At 35.0% G+C, this 20,819-nt stretch overlaps 1 protein-coding gene across 3 annotated transcripts in view; it reads right to left on the bottom strand.

The window, feature by feature from the left end:
- CRY1 (cryptochrome circadian regulator 1) overlaps nucleotides 1-20,819 on the bottom strand; it is a 98,132-nt gene that overhangs the window by 10,949 nt on the left and 66,364 nt on the right. Inside the window, exons 3-13 of one of the 3 annotated variants that reach the window (XM_026010936.2) lie at nucleotides 18,822-18,964; nucleotides 13,037-13,221; nucleotides 12,572-12,660; nucleotides 11,869-12,009; nucleotides 11,476-11,787; nucleotides 9,786-9,937; nucleotides 9,347-9,549; nucleotides 9,149-9,241; nucleotides 3,112-3,183; nucleotides 2,931-3,037; nucleotides 1,352-1,992 (exon numbers count right to left, since the gene is read on the bottom strand). In XM_026010936.2, coding sequence (XP_025866721.1) covers nucleotides 2,931-3,037; nucleotides 3,112-3,183; nucleotides 9,149-9,241; nucleotides 9,347-9,549; nucleotides 9,786-9,937; nucleotides 11,476-11,787; nucleotides 11,869-12,009; nucleotides 12,572-12,660; nucleotides 13,037-13,221; nucleotides 18,822-18,964 — 1,497 coding nt within the window. In that variant the 3' untranslated portion in view covers nucleotides 1,352-1,992. Of the gene's footprint in view, nucleotides 1-1,351; nucleotides 1,993-2,930; nucleotides 3,038-3,111; nucleotides 3,184-9,148; nucleotides 9,242-9,346; nucleotides 9,550-9,785; nucleotides 9,938-11,475; nucleotides 11,788-11,868; nucleotides 12,010-12,571; nucleotides 12,661-13,036; nucleotides 13,222-18,821; nucleotides 18,965-20,819 lie in introns of those variants that run through there. The other 2 variants (XM_072741887.1, XM_026010937.2) reach the window with 2 other exon arrangements.

Here is a 20,819-nt window from a genome sequence, read left to right as displayed (position 1 = left end):
ACTTAAAAAGAACAAAACAAAACAAAACAAAAAACAAAACAAAAAACGACACCGAATCTTTTATTCCCTTGGATGATGGCAAATCCCAGGTCTATGAATTTCTCAATGCTGTACAGTACAATCAAGTCCAAAGAGTAGTTTGTTAAATACAAGCCATCATGAAAAACAATTAAAATATCACTCTTTATTAACAGTGGTGAAAGAGAGGCATATTTTTTCTTTCCTCAGTAATGAAACTTATTAATCAATATTATCAATCAGTATTAATTCATTACTCAGGATGCTTTTTAAAATGCATATCATATAAAAATATATATTACTGTTTTTGGATTTTATTTTATTTTTTTTTGTTTTGTTTTTGGATGTTAGACTCAAATTATTCTTAAGTTATCTTCAAGTACAATTATCACACTGAACATCTATCACAACTAAAGACTGGGAAAATAAAAAGCCACAATTCCAAAAGGCAAAAACTAGCCTACAATAGACAGGAATGGGATAATAATAGTAATGAAAATAACAACGGCCAACCACAGCTGCAGCTTACAGTAAGGCAGACTATATACACACTGCACAATCTAAGGAGCTATACAACACAGAGCAGACCTGCAGCTAATGCCTAAGGACTATCCTGCCACATGCCAGGTGCTCTTATGAACATTTCATATGTAGTATGAAGCAGATACTATTCTCATCCCTGTATTGTAGATAAGAAAAAAAAAGGCACAGAAAGTTAATAACTTGCCCAAGATCTCAAAGCGAAGGATGCCTGGGTGGCTCAGCAGTTGAGCATCTGCCTTCAGCTCAGGTCGTCATCCCGGGGTCCGGGGATGGAGTCCCACATTGGGCTCCCTGCGAGGAGCCTGCATCTCTGCCTCTCTATGTCTCTCATGAATAAATAAATAAAATCTTTTTTTTTTTTTAAAGTGTCAAAGCTAATGAGTGGCAGAGCCAAGCCTTGGACTCCAGAGCCCACATTATTAACTGTTATGACTAACTCATGGTTACAAGCCCCATTACCTGAAATAACCTCTTTGATTTTAAATCTTTCTTCCAAAAAAAAAAAAAAAAAAAAAACAGAAAAACAAACAAAAAATAAATCTTTCTTCCAGATAGGTATTTTTTAAAGTATAAAGCATTTGGAAGATAGTAATCTTATTTGGAATAATTTTGAAAAATACTATACTACTAAATAAAAGGGAGCTGTTCCTTCATCCAGAATGGTTATTATATGTGGTTTATAGACCCTCTAGTTTGTAATCACATCTCATGTAACAACGCTCTCCCCCTTACCCTAAAACAAAAACAAAAAAGAAGAAAAGAAAAAACAACCACCACCAAGTACACAAGATTCCATATATGCATATACTTTAATAACAAGGTCACTTAGCTGTAAATGAACAAAGGGAGACAGGGAGAACTTAACACATGATACTTCCACAGATTTGGGTCAAAACAGGCATACATGAAGCTTTAAAACATATATTGTCTGTGTTAACAGAAGCTCTAACTACCAATTTTGATTGCACACATTTTCTAAAACATTATTATCAAAGTGTAAAGTTAGATCAAACAATGATGTCAAGAAAATTTTGTCCTAAAATTTTAACAAAGTCTTTTAAGAAAATCTAAAAACCTCCTTATTTTCCCACATTGACTCTCAAAACTTTTTTATATCAGAATATCAGTTTGCCACTGTAACTTTTACCATACATGAAAAATTATCAAAAATATATTGATGGGTCTATACTAATTGTGACTATTTATATTTACATTAAGCAAATTTTTTACCAAGTTCTTTATATACAAATTACCATTTGTCCTATGCGAAATTCATTAAAAAGTTTAAAACTACAGAAATGTCATTAGAAACAATGCATTTCAAAATGTAACTGCTTTCCATCAATGAAGAACATTTTAAATAATTTAACTAAAATAAGTATTGAACTCCCCACCAATTTCAGCTGCAACAGTATTCCTCCTGAATGTTTTCTGTGATTTAAGGGGGAAAAAAAAACTGGGTAAAGTTTGATTGCAAGGAATTAAATGATAAAAATTTGATGAGTGTTTACTGATCTTATCTTCAAGAAATTTACAGTCTAATTAGAATTGATACTAAAAAAACAGCAATTTTTTAAACTTACTTTTTATTATTGCTGTTCATATATATATTATTACTGAAGTATAACTAACATACAATATTATATTAAGTTTCAAGTGTACATCATATTGATTCAACAACTGCATACATAACTCAATGTTCACCATGATAAATATAGTTAGCAATAATTTTAAAAATGCAAACAGTTTAAGATAACTGAAGAAATAAGTCTTTAAAAACTGGCAAATATACTGCTATAGATGCTTTTCATATAAATTTAAATCATAAAATAATATTCCACATGAATATTCCACATGGATATAGCCACCATGGCTTTTTTATACCTCTAAGAAAAAGGACAATATCTTAAAAAATTAAACTATTCTTGAACTGGAAAGAATTTAGATTTCAGCAGTATCACAATAGGAAAAAGAAACAAATATTTAAGAGACAAAGATTTGGGAAAAAGTTCATAAAAGAATTATATTAATGCCACTAAAATAAAAAGTCACTAATTGTTTTAAATTCATGGTCACATAGTAAGGAAGTGAAAAGGATATCTTTTTCTGAGAAATCACTTAAGCACAATATCATAAGTTTTCCAAATTTAAAGATCATCAATTAAGATGACCATAAAATCTAGTGCAACAATCTGAAAAGCAGAGATGCACTTCTCTTGTCTAAGAATTAAATGATTTTATAATAATCACTGAAAAATGTATGCCTCAGTCTCTCTAGTTTGAAAAAAATGATTAGCTCCATTTTGGAAATTGTCTTAATTTATGTTGATTACACACTAAAACAAGAAATCGAGCTCTAAAATATTTACCTAATTAGTGCTCTGTCGCTGGACTTTAGGACCGATGATAGTCTGTGTGTCCTCTTCCTCACTAGGACGTTTCCCACTGCTGAGACCAGTGCCCACGGAGCTTCTTCCTATATATTTAAAAAATGTATATTTAAGATAGGAAAGGTACAAAGAACAGTATGCTCAAATGCTTCATTCTTACCTTGCTTTAATAGGTGAGTTTGCTGACTGTCTCCATGAGCATAGTGTAAAATACCACTCCCTTGAGAGCAACCTGTTAGTATTTAAAACACAGTAAAATTACTTAAATTCCAAGTCATATGTATTAAGACTACAAATTCATTTTTAAATAATTGTATTAAAGGCATTTATGCTTTTTAGGACTAAACCTCAATCCTTCACAGGAACCAAAATCACACGCCCAAATTAGGAAAATTTAAACTTAGGATCATAGAAATGTTGACTTTTGGTTCAAAGGCAGTATCACTAAAAATCTTTGTCTAAAAAACATTTCTTTACTGAATGACAATTAGACACTTGACCATGGAAGCAAAATATAGGGCAACAGTGAGATATATATCCTTTCACTTCTTGTCCCTTGATTCCACATTCAGTGCCTGGCCAAAACATATGTCCTTGGAGATAAGTGAATAGGGTCTGCCAGATGAGAATTAAAAAATTCAAAGCACACAAGGAGGAGGAAACACAATGTGGCAGTTACCTAGCCTAAGGAATTATATTAATCTTTCTAAAAAGACATAATGTTATAGGAGAACGGGTTGACACAGATGGTAGGTGCGCTAGAGAAACATTTTTGTCAGTGTGTCTATATTATGGACAAATATGCACATTCTACCCACTAAGAAAAGTCACCTCATGGTTTGAACAAGGCAATCTACTTAATTTCATGCTCAAGTTCCTCTGGATAAAGGATTCGGCTTTTCAGGTACTCCAAACTGGGAAAGTGCATGCCCTGATCCGGGATGGGGCCTTTTACCACTGGAAAGGGATACCTCCATCATAAATAATTAGTATTCCCTGTTGATATTTTAAATCACATGGTTTGTTTGTTTGAGGGGGAGGGGCAAAGGGAGAAAGAGAATCTTTTAAGCAGGCTCCATAACCAGGGTGGAGCAGATGTGGGGTTTGATCTAACTACCTTGAGATCATGACCTAAGCCAAATCAAGAGTCAGATGCTTAAGGTCACCTCTAATTATACTAAAAACACTCAGTTCTTGGACTTGTAAGGTTGAAGGTCGGATTCTGGACTACAGCAAATTCACCACTGAATGGTGCTACTCCTGGTTTTATCATCAGACTTACCCTAATAGTGATACTTGCTGCCTTGCATTATTGTACAAGATTATTTAAAACTTCACATAACAGGGACACCTGGGTGGTTCAGCAGTTAAAGTGCCTGCCTTCAGCCCAGGGCGTGATCCTGGAGTCCCAGGATCGAGTCCCACGTCGGGCTCCCTGCATGGAGCCTGCTTCTCCCTCTGCCTGTGTCTCTGCCTCTCTCTCTCTCTCTGTTCTCTCATGAATAAATAAATAAAAATCTTTAAAAAAAATAAAACTTCACATAACAATGTGAATGTACTTAATTCTACTGAATTGTACATTTAAAATGGTTAAATGCTAAGTTTCATATTGCATATATTTTGCAATCACAGAAACTTCAACAGGGGTGCCTGGGTAGCTAAGTTGGTTGAGCACTGGACTCAGTTTCCGCTTGGGTCATGATCTCAGGATGGAGCCCTGAGTCAGGTTCCCCAATCAGCAGGCAGTCTGTTTGGGATTCTCTACCTCCTTCTCTCCCTCCCCCTGCTCTCTTTCTCTCTAAAATAAATAAATTTTTAAAAAAGATTTTATTTTTTTATTCATAAGAGACACACACACACACAGAGAGAGGCAGAAATGCAGGCAGAGGGAGAAGCAGGCTTCCTGCAGAGAGCCCGATGAGGGACTCGATCCCAGACCCTAGGATCACGACCTAAGCCAAAGGCAGAGGCTCAACCACTGAGCCACCAAAGCGTCCCATAAATAAATTTTTTTAAAAAAAGAAAGGAAATCTCAACAAATACACCTTATACATTAGTCACACTTATACATTTGTCAAGTGCTCCTTTATGCTACAGATTATACCAGGTACTAGGGATACAAATATTACTAAGCTGGGGTGGAGGCTTTTATGGCATACAGTGGGGATACCAAGGAAAGAAAAGTCAATTTTACTGGAAGAATCACAGAGATAGGCTAAATCACGGACTAGTCACCTCATTTTCTCAACTTCATTAATTTTATTCCACTTCCAGTTCTAAGACAAATAATAATCTCATAAACAAAAAATACTGAGTGAAAGCAGCCACATACAAAAAAGAATACAAACAGCAGGACTCTATAAAGTTCAAAAACGAGCAAGAGAAATTATAAATTATAGTATTAATCAGGAGTGATTAGTTTTGAAGATGAAAGGCAAATTAATAAGCTCAATAAATACATTCAGAATTTCCTTAAGACAGCATTTTATTCTTTACAGAGCTAAATAATTAGTCACTCAGAATCTTCCTGTGTCTCTAAATTCATGAATATCTCAACTGCCTATTACTTTCCCATAAAAATACAATAAATTATATTTTCACAAGAATAACAGTATAAGAGACAATGAGTAAAGATCTTTGCTAGACCAACTGGCTTATGACTAGCATAGCTACTTAGAAAAATCAGAAATCCCCATATTCATTATGTCTTCAAAGACACTCCAGTAGTTAAATTTCAAATGCCAAGATTATATAAGATGGGAATTTTAGAATGAAAACAACTTTAAAAAACCCATATTTGTTGTTTTTAAAAAAATCCCACATTTTCTAAGGGCAAAAAGTTTATATGATCATACTCCTCTTATGTTACACTGTCCGTAGCACCAAGGGTTTTTCACTCATAAAATTGTAACTTAAAGATATTATAGAGGGAAAACTGCACAGAAAAGATATTCAAAGGAAATATACCAAAATTTTTATAGTAACTGTCTTTACTGAATGGAATTGTGGGTGATTTTTTCTTCTTTTCTATTTTTCTGAATTTCCGAAATTATATATAGTGGATAGTTTTTTTTAATTTTTATTTTATTTTTTTCTAAAGATTTTATTTATTTATTCATGAGAGAGAGAGAGAGAGAGACTGGCAGAGACACAGGCAGAGGGAAAAGCAGGCTCCATGCAGGGAGCCTGATGTGGGACTCGATCCCAGGACTCCAGGATCACACCCTGGACCGAAGGCAGGCGCTAAACCATTGAGCCACCCAGGGATTCCTGTGAATGGTTTTTTTAAAAGCAGTTCTGAGGTACAATTTACATAAGATAAAATTCCTGTTTTAAGTATACAATTCAATAATTTTTAGTAACTTTACAGAGTTCTGTAATCATCAGGACAATCCAATTTTAGAACATTTTCATCCCCATTTGCATTCATTCTCATTCCTACCCCTATATCTAAATTAACCATTAACTTCCTTGGTTTATTTTGAAGATACACCTCTTCTAGATAGTTCATATAAATGGAATTGTGCAGTATGTGGTCTTTTATGTCTAGATTCTTTAACTTAATATTTTTGAGGTTTATCCATGTTGTAGCATGTACCAGCATTTTATTCCTTCTTATTAATGAATATTCCATTGTGTGGATGTGCCATATTTTGACTATTATAAATAAAACTATCATAAACATTCTTCTGATTCTTAAGTCTTTGTGTAGACATATATTTTCATTTCTTTTGAATAGATACTTAGGAATGGAATTTCTGGATTGTATGTTAAATTAATGTTTAGCTTGTAAGAAACTGCCAACCTGTTTCCCAAAGTGGCTGTACCATTTTACAGCCCATCTCTCAACAACATATGAGGGTTCCAGTCTCTTCACATCCTCCACAACACTTTTTACGGTCTATCATGTTTTTAGGCACTGGAGTGAGTTCAGGGTAACCAATTCACTCCAGTTTATCTGGGATTTTTCAAGTGTTAGCACTGTAAGTCCCAGGTCTCAGGAAGCCCCTCAATCCCAGGTAATCAGTGATAGTTGGTTACCCTAAGTGGGTATGAAATATCATCTCTTAGGGGTTTTAATTTGCATTTCCTTAATGACTAATAATGCTAATTACTATTTTTATTTTTTTTAAAGATTTATTCATTTTATTCAGCAAGAGAGAGAGAGACTGAGAGGCAGAGACACAGGCAGAGGGAGAAGCAGGCTCCATGCAGGGAGCCCGGCATGGGACTTGATCCCAGGTCCCCAGGATCACACCCCAGGCTGCAGGCGGCGCCAAACCGCTGCGCCACTGGGGCTGCCCCGCTAATTACTATTTTTAATAGAAAAAATGTTTAAATAAAAACTAAAATATATTACTATCATAGATTGCGTTTTATCATAAGAACAATACTTCAAGTCATCTGTGTACAAGTCATAAAGAACCTTGCCCTTTGAGATACTGTAAAATAAAAGCCTACAAACAGGGTAAGTAGAGGGCATAAAGAGATATGCTACAGAAGTATCTAAATGTCCTTTCAAATGGAACAGAAACCAGAAGGGAGATAAATGTTTAATCGCATAGTCCAAACCCTCAGGATCTTTCCATAATCACTCTCATTTCCAGGTCCACAATGCTCTATCCTTCAGCTGCCTACCCAAATGCTACCCAACCCACCATCTTGCAAGAAAACTTCTGTAGTTCCTTAAGTGCTCAATGATCTTTTTTTTTTTTTCCTATTCCATGTGGAAGCAGCATCTTACAATTTATACCTTTTTTCACCTCATAGCACCTAATACAAAGTGTGTTACAGCCAACTATTTACATGATTAGAGTACTTCACGATTTATTAATCTTATTGTATCATAAAATACATGTGTATTTGTAAAGCAAAATTATTTCAATTTAACTTCCTACCATAATTAGTTTTTATGGTTAATTCTAAATAATAAATACAGATTTGAGTGGAACAAGAGGCAGTCTGTACCATCACCACCCATTAGTTGGGCACCTGAAGCCTGTTGCTTCCTACCCTTCTGTTACCTGCCTGCTATTTATGTGCTTCACAGAACTTCTGTCCCTCAAATTCATGTATGGACAGAGGAAGCAAGCTGTGAACTGAACAAGAGATCTGACAAAACTACTAAATTGATATCTTACTGAAGTTCAAATTGTAGGAGACTCTCAGAAGAACACTTCTGAAGTATACTGCCATCACTGACAACTACTAGACATTCCAGTAAAAAAATGCTTGATCTTATAAAAGTACATATGGCATTACATTTGCAGGGGAGGCCCAATAAGGACTTTATTTCTAGTCAGATCTGGATCTGAATTTTACTTACTGTGGAATCATAGTTAAGTTACCTAACCTTTCTTGGCTTATTTCCACCACCACCTCCCAGGTTATTGTGACAATGTGGCAAAAATCCCCTTGTACTGTGCACAAAGTAGATAGTTAAAATGAATGTTTTGTTCCTTTCTCCTTAATCTAATTGTTAGAGAATAAATATTACGCTCTCAAAAGGATGGAGTGTATTTCTGAATCAGAATGGCTCAATTTTTAAAATAAGTTTTATTCTTAATATCAATTTTAAACATGTGACCTTTTTGGAAAAAAAAATAAGCATCCCTCAAATGCTGCCTTGTTTTTAATCAAATTAATTACCATGATGCTATTTTTGGTTAGAATCTTTGAAAACTGACACAATGATTCCAATTACCAATAAATACTGGCTTCTTGACATTATTAATAACACATTAAGAATATATGTGGCAACCAAATATTTATCATATAGAAAACCACTATCAATCAGACTGTAAGGAAAAACTCGTGTGCAAAAAGACTAAAGACTATGCGTGTGTATGATTAATCTTTTGGCCATATTCACAGGACCACTGACCTTAACTAATAACCTGATACCTGATATGCACCTAACAAACTAAAAAATAATGAGCCTTCAGAAAATATAAGTTTCATTTTACCCTTAAAATTGCCCTCTTCATTCAGTTTGCAAGATCTTTACCTTGAGCTAAATTCTACTACACATAATGTTTTCCATCTCCCAAATATCACTAATGGAATGAGGGAGGGTGTGTGTGTGTGTGTGTGTGTGTACACATGTATGCAGAAAAAACATTACAGTGAGATTCAATAAAAATATATTTGATTATTAATCTCTTTATGTTAAGTATAGAAATTTCCTTTTCACTTACTTCCACTGCTACAACCTGGAATATTTTCTCCAGGAGAATATCCCATGAGGCCTCCATTCCCATTAGGATTAGAAGGCACTGATGCAAGAAGACCTAAAGGGAAAAAAAACTCCTATTAAAATATGATCAAGATCAAATTCAAGGATAGGTACATAAACACCTGCCAAAGAAACAAACCAAAGGTAATTACTGACATACCCAGTCCTCTATATCGTGAAAGCTGTTGGTAGATCTGCTTCATCCTCTCAATATTCAAACGGCTTGCCTCAGCATGATTCACCATTGGTTTAGGATAATTAACTCCTATCAAACATTTGGCTACCTTTTGGATACCTTCTGGTGCATTCCAGGGATCATAGATATATTTTGCAGGGAAACCTCTTAGGACAGGCAAATAACGCCTTTTGGGAGAAGGAAGAAAAACTATTAATAAAATAAACTACAAGCAAATTATAACAAACTTATTATTAGCTATGAATGACCAAAATCAAGTCAATACCATTTAATGATTTGTTTACCCATCTCCTCATCTCTGCTGCCCATGATGAGTGGAAAAAAACCTTAAGTATTGCTTAAACATGAAACACTCTTCCTGGATTAGTTATTCCAAACTGAGTAATAATCACCCTTGATTTACCTGATATAGTCTCCATTGGGATCTGTTCTCCTACCAAAACCAACAGGGCAATAGCAGTGAAAAAACTGTTGGAAAAAGGAACTACAAGACAGCCACATCCAACTTCCAGCATTTATGCTCCAATCTGCATCAAGCAATAATTCTTCAAATACCTTCAGAAGTAACAGTAACCAATTAGTTTGTACACATATAATTCTCAAAGCAAGCATTTTCCAGGACTCTGTAGATCAAAAGTCAAGGCAAAGAAAATCTAGCACAGAACTGTAAAATTGAACATTCCAATGTTAGCCTCCTTGTCAATGTTCTATTCTGTACTGAGTTATTTCAGGGAAAGAAAAATATCAGTAGTATAAGTGAATTTCTGAATAGAACTTATCTCTCTGGTCTTTGCAATGTTATTGGGAAGAGGATAAAATAATTACTCAAGCTACTGATTCAATTAAAAATGCAAGAAAAAAAGCAGTAAACACTTTCAAGAAAGCAAAGATGCTACCAAGTAAATAACAAAAACTTAGAAGTTTGATACACTGGTCTACATAAAGGGAGCACCCAAATATAAATGACCTTTAAAAATGTACTAGCGAAAAAGAAAAAAAAAAAAAAGCACTAGCATTATAGAGTTTAAATTTGGAATTTCTTCAGCAAAAGGGAAAGAGAATTAAAATGCCTTTTTATAAAGTCATTAAGTGTGTACTATATACATCTATCTACCTCATGTACAACTTTGTACTAAGAAATACAGGAGATGAAAAAAAAAAAAAAGAGGATCAGAAATGGTCCTTGTGGGATACCTGGATGGCTCAGCGGTTAAGCATCTGCCTTTGGCTCAGGGCATGATCCCAGGTCCGGGGATCAAGTCCCACATCAGGCTCCCTGCAAGGAGCCTACTTCTCTCTCGGCCTAGGTTTCTACCTCTCTCTCTCTCTCTCTCTCTCTCTCTCTCAAATAAATAAATAAATCTTTAAAAAAAAAAAATGGTTCCTGGATAGGGAAAATCTAATCCTATTATGTATGACCACAAGTTGATGTCACAAAATGCAGTATGCTTCACTTTACATAATAGATCACTAAAAAGTATAATGTTAAAGTGAGGCAAAATGTTACATAATTTTTATAATATAAATTCATTACTTCTAAGAATTCTTGGGCAAATCCATTTTTGTAACAGAAATGATCACTTATAAATATTTCATGTAATGAGTCCAGTGTGTTAAACCTTATAGTTCCCTTGATGGCCAGGCTGGTTCAGTCTCTGAAATGACTTTAGGTTCATCAAACCAGTTTTCTGGGGGTGCTTGGGTGGCTCAGTCAGTAAAATGTCTGCCTTCAGCTCATATCATGACCCTAGGGTCCTAGAATGGAGCCCACATCACGCTTCCTGCTCAGCAGGGAGCCTGCTTCTTTCTCTCCCTTTGCCACTCCCCCTGCTTATAGTTTCTTGCATTCCCTCTCAAATAAATAAATAAACTCTTAAAAAAAAAATCAAACCAGTTTTCACCATTTTTCCTGTCTGAATACACCATTCTGCTCTCCAAGAGTATGCCTGTGTTAGGGAATTAAAATCTTTACCTGCTGAAAAAATTAAGACTATAAATGAATCAAATTATTGACAACTTCCAGGAATTGTCTTAATAAGGTATAGAGTCCTTCAAAATAAGACTGTGCTAACATTAGTTAGAAGAATACTCACCTTCATTCCTTCTTCCCAACTAATCCACAGGTCACCTCGGGTCAGGAAGCAAGCTACTGCATGTCTGGCTAAATGGTGAATCCAACCCTCCTGACGAAGCTGTGTCATGATGGCATCAATCCACGGAAAGCCTGTCCGGCCTTCTGCCCATTTTGCTAAAGCCTCGGGATTTTTATCCCAAGGAATCTGAACACAAATGGGGTTTCCTTCCATTTTATCAAAGCGTGGATTATTTGTTGCTGCTGTATAGAAAAATTCACGCCATAACAGTTGCCCATAAAGGGAAAGGGGAGGGGAACTATTCTTCTTCACCTAAGGTTAAAAAGCAAAGTATTATTATCAGCAATTTTTAAAGAAGTATTTTGAAAAATAAGCTTCAGTTTTAGACAATACCTTTTTGTAAAGATCTGTGAGTTTGAAGTAAAATAGTCGACATGACAAACAACCAAATCGGAGATAAGGACTGAGTCCAGTAGGGCTAGCGAGCAGGGAATTTGCATTCATTCGAGGTCTTTCAAAGTTTGCCACCCAAGCCTGAAAATACACAGAGAAAATTATGCTAACTAACTGCCTTTCCATATTAAAAGAGTGTTTAAAACAGACATATTTTTTAAAGGTTACACAGTTCTTGGAGATAAAATTTCATTTTCCCAGTCACAAACATATTTTAATAAAAAAACACAACAGAATAAATGTGAGCATTCTTCTGTTTCAGCCATCCTCGTGTAGCACATACTCATGTGAAATAAATTATATTCAAATTCCTAACACCAAGCTGAGAGGACTTTCAACCTGTCTCCTTGACATTGAGGTAAAGGTGAAATAGAAGAATAGCTTCAAAGTTATGGTCATCAGATACCAGCTTACAAAGAAAGTATAGAAGAGGTAGTACTGGTAGTAGATAAAGAGGAAATTGTCAGCAGAGGAGGAAAAAAATATTCAAACAAAGAGATGGTTGTTAATTTTCAAACAATTAGGTTTATGCTATTTTAACTATTTCAATTCTTCTGTTTAACAGTCTGTATATTACTTTTAAAAAAGAGTGAATTTTTTTTAAATGCCAGTTTGGAAATATAAGCATGATCTATAATTATACTTTTCTTTCCAAATGCCTTTCCAAACGTGTAAGTGCTTCAGTTTCTCCGCCTGGCCATACTGCAGAGGGCAAACCATCTGTATCAAAACCTAAAAAAAAACAAACAGAAAAAAGAAAAAATATTCTTCTAGAACTAAAATAATTTTTATTGAACCATAATAATTGGGAAAAACTACTTTGCAGAAAAATTATGACAGTAGCATAAAAATGAACTGAGGGCCCTGGATAGGTCCTCACATATAAGGATATAACATGGTCTCTATTCTTTTGAACAAACATCTTAAGGTGATAATACATCATATTTATAAAACAAATAATGTACAGATTTATCACTTCTTTGCTTAAGAGTTTCTTTTAGACTTTTTTCTCCTTTCTTTCCCTTTTAAAGCAAAAACCTTATATGTCAAATTAGAAGTGAGATTTTCTGAGAGATTTATTAACTCTAAAAACTTCATTTACACCTACCTAGTTCTTCCAGTGAAGGGACCCCATATTTCTCATCATGGTCATCAGACAGAGGAGTTGTGCACTTTTCTACTACTTCCGAAGTAATTGTCTCTACTGGTATCTCTAGTGGCTCCATTTTGCTGATGAGAGTCTGGAATCTTTTATATGTAAGAGGTGGTTGTCCACCATTGAGTTCGATGATCCTATTACAAAGTTAGTAAAATGCAAAAAAAAAAAACAAAAACAAAAACAAAAAACTTAGTAAAATGCAGTTAATATTAAAAAATGATAATATATTTTGTTGATAAGTTCTAAGAATGCTTAAGATCAGAAAACAAAATTAATTACTTAAGACTTCCAGGAGGATATAAACTTCTTATATGGCCAGGAAACTTATTAAAATATCTAAAAATTATTCTCTTTATTTTCTAGACATCTGTTGTGTGTCAAAAATATACAGCATGCGAATAACAAAACCTTAAGACAAAGGGTATTATTAAGCACCTATGAGTGATGGCTAAATTAGCCTAAAGGCAATAACATAGAAGTTATATATATATATGAAAAGGTAAAAACATTACAACTCAGCTCAAAGAATCTCTTAATCTTCAGTAAAAACTAAACCAGACCAATATTATACTGAAGGGCAATAAAGCAAGTATTACTAGGATTCTATAACTATAGAAATAATCAATTGCTACTTCCTGTTGTGCTCATCGTGCCTTTGTTAAATTTGCCAGCATATGTGTCTTATGAACATACTTTATATTTACTTCTGATCACTAAATGCCTCAATCAAGTCATACTAAAAAGAGGATTAGCTTTGCCAATCATAGTGTGGATTAGACACTACTCACGAATAACTAATTATTCTTTTTTACTATGGCCATTTGCTTGGCATTTAGCCCTAACAAAGAATTACTGGTAAAATCCAATGCCATCATTTTATGGTTCAGAAACTAAAGCCTACCAAAAGAGCTAAATGAATTAGTCAAGGATGCATAATTAATAAATACTAAATCAAGGTTTTCTTAATCCAAATATAGTACATTTCTTAAAAGTTTTAAATTCCAGTTAGTTAACATGCAGTGTAATATTAGTTTCAGGTGTACATTTAGTACAATTCAACACTTCCACACAACACTAGGTTGCTCATCCTAAGTGTACTCCTTAATCCCCACCACTTATTTAACCCACTCCTCACCCACCTCCCCTCTGGTAACCATCAGTTTGTTCTCTATAGTTAAGAGTCTATTTCTTGGATTGCCTCTCTTTTTTTTCCCTATTCTTGTTTGTTTTGTTTCTTAAATTCTATTTTTCATTAATAGTGTATAGGAATGCAACAGCTCTTTATACATTGGTTTTGTATCTACATTTTTACTGAATTCCTTTATCAGTTCTAGTAGTTTTTTGGCAGAGTCTTCAGGGTTTTTATATACACAGTATCATGTCATCTGTAAATAGTGAGAGTTTTACTTTTTCCTTAACAATCTGGATCCCTTTTATTTCTTTATATTGTCTAACTGCTGTGGCTAGGACTTCTAGTACTATGTTGCATAAAAGTGGTGGGAGTGGACATCTTTGTCTTATTCCTGACTTTAGGGAGAAAGCTCTTAGTTTTTCATGTAAGGCCTTTATTATGTTGAAATGTTTCCTCTAGACTCACCTGCAGAAGATTCTTATCATGGATGGATGTTGCATGCACTTTGTCAAATGCTTTTTCTGCATCTACTGAAATGATCATATGGGTTTTTAAAAAAGATTTGAGAGAGAGAGAGAGCGCACACATGCACACGTGAGCATGTGAGCACCCAAATAGGGGTAGGCACAGAGGGAGAGGGAGACGCAAGGAGACTAATGTGGGGCTCAATTCCAGGATCATGACCTGAGCTGAAAGCAGACGTTTAACTGACTGAGCCACCCAGGGACCCAATGATCATATGATTTTTATCCTCTTACTGATTTAACATATCAGGTTGATTATTTTGCAAATATTGAGTCATGCTTACATGTTAGGAATAAATCCCACTTGATCATGGTGTATAATTTTTTAATGTACTGTTGGAATCTGTTTGCTAGTATTCTGCTGAAAATTTTTGCCTCTACATTCATGAGAGATATTGACCTATCGATCCTTTTTATGGTGTCTTTATCTGTTTGGTATCAGGCTAACACTGGCCTCACAGAATGAATTTGGAAGTGTAATTAAGAAAACAGTCTCATTTATAATTGTGCTAAAATAAATAAATAAAATATCAGGGCACCTGGGTGGCTTGGTTGGTTAAGCAACTGCTTTCGGGTCAGGTCATCATGATCCCAGGCTCCTTGCTCAGTGGGAGTCTGTTTCTTCCTCTTCTCCCCACATCTACTTGTGCTCACTCTCTCTCTCTCTCTCAAATAAATAAATAAAATCATTTAAAAAAATTTTAATATATCTAGGAATAAAGTTAACCAAAGAGGTGAAAGACTTGTACTCCAAAAACTATAAAACGCTAACAAATTCTAGACAACACAAAGAAAGAGAAAGATACTCCATGCTCCTAGGTTGAAAGAACAAATACTAATGGGGCACCTGGCTGGCTCAGTCAAAAGAGCGTGCAATTAATTCTTGATGTTGGGGTCATGACTTTGAGCCCATGTTGGATGTAGAGATTACATAAACTTTAACTTTTGTTTAAAAATTAACAAAATTGTTAAAATGTCTACACTACTCAAAGCAATATACAGAGACACCTGGGTGGCTCAGTGGTTGAACATCTGTCTTTGGCTCAGGGCATGGTCCCAGAGTCCTGGGATCGAGTCCTGCATTGAGCTCCCCTTGAGAAGCCTACTTCTTCCTCTGCCTATGTCTCTGCCTTTCTCTTTGTGTCTCTCATAAATAAATAAATAAAATCTTAAAAATAAAGCAACATACACATTTAATGCAATCCCTATCAAAATATCAACAGCATTTTTCACAGAGCTAGAACAAACAATTCTAAAGCTGTTGTGGAACCACAGAAGACCTGTAATTGCCAAAGCAATTGTGAAAAAGAAAAAACTGGAGGTATCACAATTCCAAATTTTAAGTTATATTACAAAGTGGTAGTAATTAAAACAGTGTGGTGCTGGCATAAAAAGAGACACACAGATCAGTGGAATAGAATAGAAAACCCAGAAATAAACCCACAATTATAAATGGTCAGTTAACCTTTGACAAAGGAAGAATGAATATACAATGGGGAAAAGTCTCTTTAACAAGTGGTGTTAAGAAAACCTGATAGCTACATGGAAAAGAATGAAACGACCACTTTCTTGCACCATACACAAAAACAAACTCAAAATGGATTAAAGACCTAAGTGTAAGATCTGAAACCGTAACAATTCTTGAAGAGAGCACAGGCAGTAATTTCTCTGACATCAGCTATAGCAACATTCTTCTAGATATGCCTCCTCAGGCAAGGGAAATAAAAGCAAAAATAAACTATGGGGCTTCAACAAAATAAAAAGGTTCTGCAAAGGAAACAATCAACAAAACTAAAAGGCAACCTACCGAATGGGAGAAGGTATTTACAAATGACATAGCTGATAAAAGACTGGTATCCAAAATAAATAACGAACTTATAAAACTCAACACCCCAAAACCAAATCATCCAATTAAAAATGGGCAGGATAGGGACGCCTGGGTAGCTCAGCAGTTGAGCATCTGCCTTAAGCTCAGGGTGTAATCCCAGTCTGGAGATCAAGTCCTGCATCAGACTCCCTGCAAGGAGCCTGCTTCTCCCTCTGCTGTGTCTGTCTCTTTCTCTCTGTGTCTCTCATCAATAATAAATAAATAAAATCTTTTTTTAAAAAAAAGAGCAGAATATATGATCAGACATTTTTCCAAAGAAGACATCCAGATGGCCAAGAGATACATGAAAAGATGTTCAATATCACTCATCAGGGAATTGCAAATCAAAACTACAAAATCACCTCACACCTGTCAGAACAGCTAAATTTAAAAACACAAGAAACAAGTGTTGGTGAGGATATGGATAAAAGAGAACCTTCTTACACTCTCGGTGGGAATGCAAACTTGTGCAGTCACTATGGAAAATGATACAGAAGTTCCCCCCAAAAGTTAGAAATATAATTACCCTAAGATCCAGTAATTGTACTACTGGGTATTTACCCCCAACATACAAAAATTAGTATTAAAAGGGATACATGCACTCCTACATTTATAGCAGCATTATTTACAACAAACTATGGAAGCAGTCCGAGTGTCCATCAATGGATAAAAAAGAAAGACACATACACACACACACACACACACACACACACACACACACAGGAATATTATTCAGCCATAAAAAAGAACAAAACCTTGCCATTTGCAACAACATGGGATAGAGCTAGAGAATATAATGCTATGTGAAATAAGACCCCTGCCTGAAATCAAGCCATAGTTTTTTCATACATTTGGAAGAGGAGAATAAAATTAACTAGTTTGTCATGTAACATAGAATTAGCTTTATTAACTAGATAAAATGATTAAATAACTAAAAGTAAAATAATTTAAAAGGTACATAAATTATGAGATTTCAAGTTCAGGACTTACAAGGACAACAGTATGCCAAAACTTACTAACTTAATGAATCTTGTGAACCTTCAAGACTCAAACCATGTAATACTTCCTAAATTCAAACTTGACTACAGAATCTTTTTTGGACAAAGCATCACCAAGAAATGGTATTTCAAGAAATATACTTTGAGAAATAGGATATTATGCCACTGTTCAGAGAGCCACAGTGATACATAGTAATATCACATACAATTTGCAACTGGACTTAAAATCCAGATAGACAAGATAAACACAAATGAAATAAAAAGAAAAACTTCAGACAATCATACTAAATATATCACAGCATTTTGTGTCATCTAAACTATGAAAGTAATATTGCTAAGAGCCCAAAAAGGCAAGACCACAGGCCAAGTTAGAATAATCAAGGAAACTTTTGTGATACTCTTAATAGTTTTTTTTTTTTTTAAAGATTTTATTTATTTCCCCATGAGAGACACACACAGAGAGAGAGGCAGAGACACAGGCAGAGGGAGAAGCAGGCTCCATGCAGGGAGCCTGATGTGGGACTCGATCCCGGGACCCCAGGATCACGCCCTGGGCCGAAGGTGGCGCTAAACCGCTGAGCCATCTGAGCTGCCCACTCTTAATAGTTTGAAATTGAAATTCTAAGTATTTTTATCTTCTGCACTCATTTGTCTGGATTCTGGCATCTGTCACTGAGTAAGTAAAAAATCAGAGAAGTTAAATAAAATGCTAAGGGTTTGACATATATTCATTTAATTCTCCCACAATTCTATTATGTATATGTTGTTACTTCCATTTTTAAAAACTTAAGTCCTGTGGGTTAAAATTTACTTGTCCACGTATTTTTTTTAAAAGGATCCTGAGGGCAGCTCCGGTGGCGCAGCGGTTTGGCGCTGCCTGCAGCCTGGGGTGTGATGCCAGAGGCCCGGGATCAAGTCCCACATCGGGCTCCCTGCATGGAGCCTGCTTCTCTCTCTCTCCCTCTGCCTGTGTCTCTGCCTCTCTCTCTGTGTCTATGAATAAATAAATAAAATCTTTAAAAAAATAAAAAAATAAAAGGATCCTGAGATTAAGACATGAGCTGAGATCAAGAGTCAGATGCTTAATTGACTGAGCCATCCAGGTGCCCCTTGTCCATGTACGTAACACCACTGATCTGTACACTTAAAAATGGTTGAGATAACAAATATTATGTGCATCTTATCAAAATAAACAAAAAGAAAAAAAACTTACTTGTCCAGGTCATATAATGTATGTGAAATTCGTACAATTACTTCTACTCCAGCTTCAGTAGCCAGTTTCTTAATAGCTGCATCTCGTTCCTTTCCAAAGGGCTCAGAATCATACTCAATTGAAAGTTTAGTAATGTTCCATTCCTAAAATAAGGAATAAGGAAAAGGGACAAAATGTACACAAATTTTAATTATTATTTTTCCATTATAACAATACATTCTGGTAAAAATGTGAAAAGCTCCAATTCTACATATAAAATGATCATACATAAACTTTGAATATGCAGGAAAAAACAATTTATAAATTTATAATTATGTAACTAAGCAATGAACACTCACTAGATTTTAGGCACCGCAGTAGGCAGTAGACAATCTAGTAGTATGCTTAAGATCAGCTTCCTACAATAATTGTGTTTGTATAGCACTTTACTTTTCAAATAAATTACACTTCTATTATCTCATTTGCTCCTCAAAATAAACCTCAGTTTAGCAGGTTGATAACTCTGGTTGGTAACTCCATTTGGCAGATAAGGTTATTTTAAAAATTTAGGGACCTGCCCAAGTTCAAAAAGAACAGGAATACTTAGAGGGTATTTTTGTCTGCTGATTCTAAGAATTGGTCTTTCACAAACCTTTTTTTTTTTTAACTTTATTTTATTTTTAAAAATTTTATTTATTTATGAGAGAGAGAGAGAGAGAGAGAGAGAGATCAGCAGAGACACAGGCAAAGAGAGAAGCAGGCTCCGTGCAGGTAGCCTGACGTGGGACTCAATCCCGGAACTGCAGAATCACGCCCTGGGCCAAAGGGAGACGCTCAACCACTGAGCCACCCAGGCATCCCTTTCACAAACCTTTGATAGTTAATATGGTACTTTGCAGAGGTACTCTGTTTTACAATTTTTTATTTCTGATTACCAAAAAATGTTAACTGTGGAGATACAGAGACAGTAATAATGTCAGATATTTATTGAGTATCAGGTGCTATATTGATAAGCTCTGTACACATTTCCTTATAGTGATTTTCAATGTGGAGGCTGTGACTTAAAGCAATTGTGATTTCGGAAGGGGGTGGTAACTTTTTTAATTTATTATTTTTAAAGATTTTATTTATTTATTCATGAGAATACACAGAGAGGAGAGAGAGAGAGGCAGAGACACAGGCAGAGGGAGAAACAGGCTCCATGCAGGGAGTCCGACATGGGACTCGATCTCAGATCTCCAGGATCACGCCCTGGGCCGAAGGCGGCACTAAAACGTTGAGCCACCCAGGCTGCCCAAGTAGTAACTTTTTCAATTCTTAAATGTACTCTGATATATCTTACAAGAAAAAAAAAATCAACTGTTAAGTCTACTATTATTTAACTAACTATATGGTAACACACTAATTCTCCAGATCTGTACAAATTGGACAAGGACTGTTCCCAATGGTAGGTTTAAAAAAATGCTAGTATAAACACTGCAGTGTATATCCTTATCTTTATGAATGCATCTTAAACATTTTGGGGCCTTAGTTCTATTTTTCCTAGAAACAGTTCCTTGAAAAACAATGAATAGATAAGTGCATTTAAAATTTTGACAAACACTGTCAAATTTTCCACCAGATATATTGTACCAATTCGCATTCTCATCAGTAGTATACCAATGTGTTTTGTCCCCATATATTTGCCAGTAGAGTGTGTTGAAGGTTTTTTGAAACTACTAACAAATACACATGGTATAGACAGAGAAATAATATCTCATTGTAAACATTTTCCTTCCTTGAACATTTTGAAGAATGCATACCAAGTCATCGATAGCTGTTACCTTTGGATAGCTGTTAGCTTTGAAATTTCAGAGTGCAAAAGGGAATTATTTTTATTTTACACACTGTTGCACTGTTCACATTTGTTAGAACAATCATGTACTGTTTTTGAAATTTAGAAACAAAATTAAAATAAGGGTGGGAAAGCATTATATTACTTTGTTTCTATACTGCTAGTATAGAATAGTAGTTTAAATC

This window comes from Vulpes vulpes, chromosome 16, assembly GCF_048418805.1.
Source record: "Vulpes vulpes isolate BD-2025 chromosome 16, VulVul3, whole genome shotgun sequence".
Taxonomy (NCBI): Eukaryota; Metazoa; Chordata; class Mammalia; order Carnivora; family Canidae; genus Vulpes; species Vulpes vulpes.
This window is presented reverse-complemented; position numbering and strand designations above follow the sequence as displayed.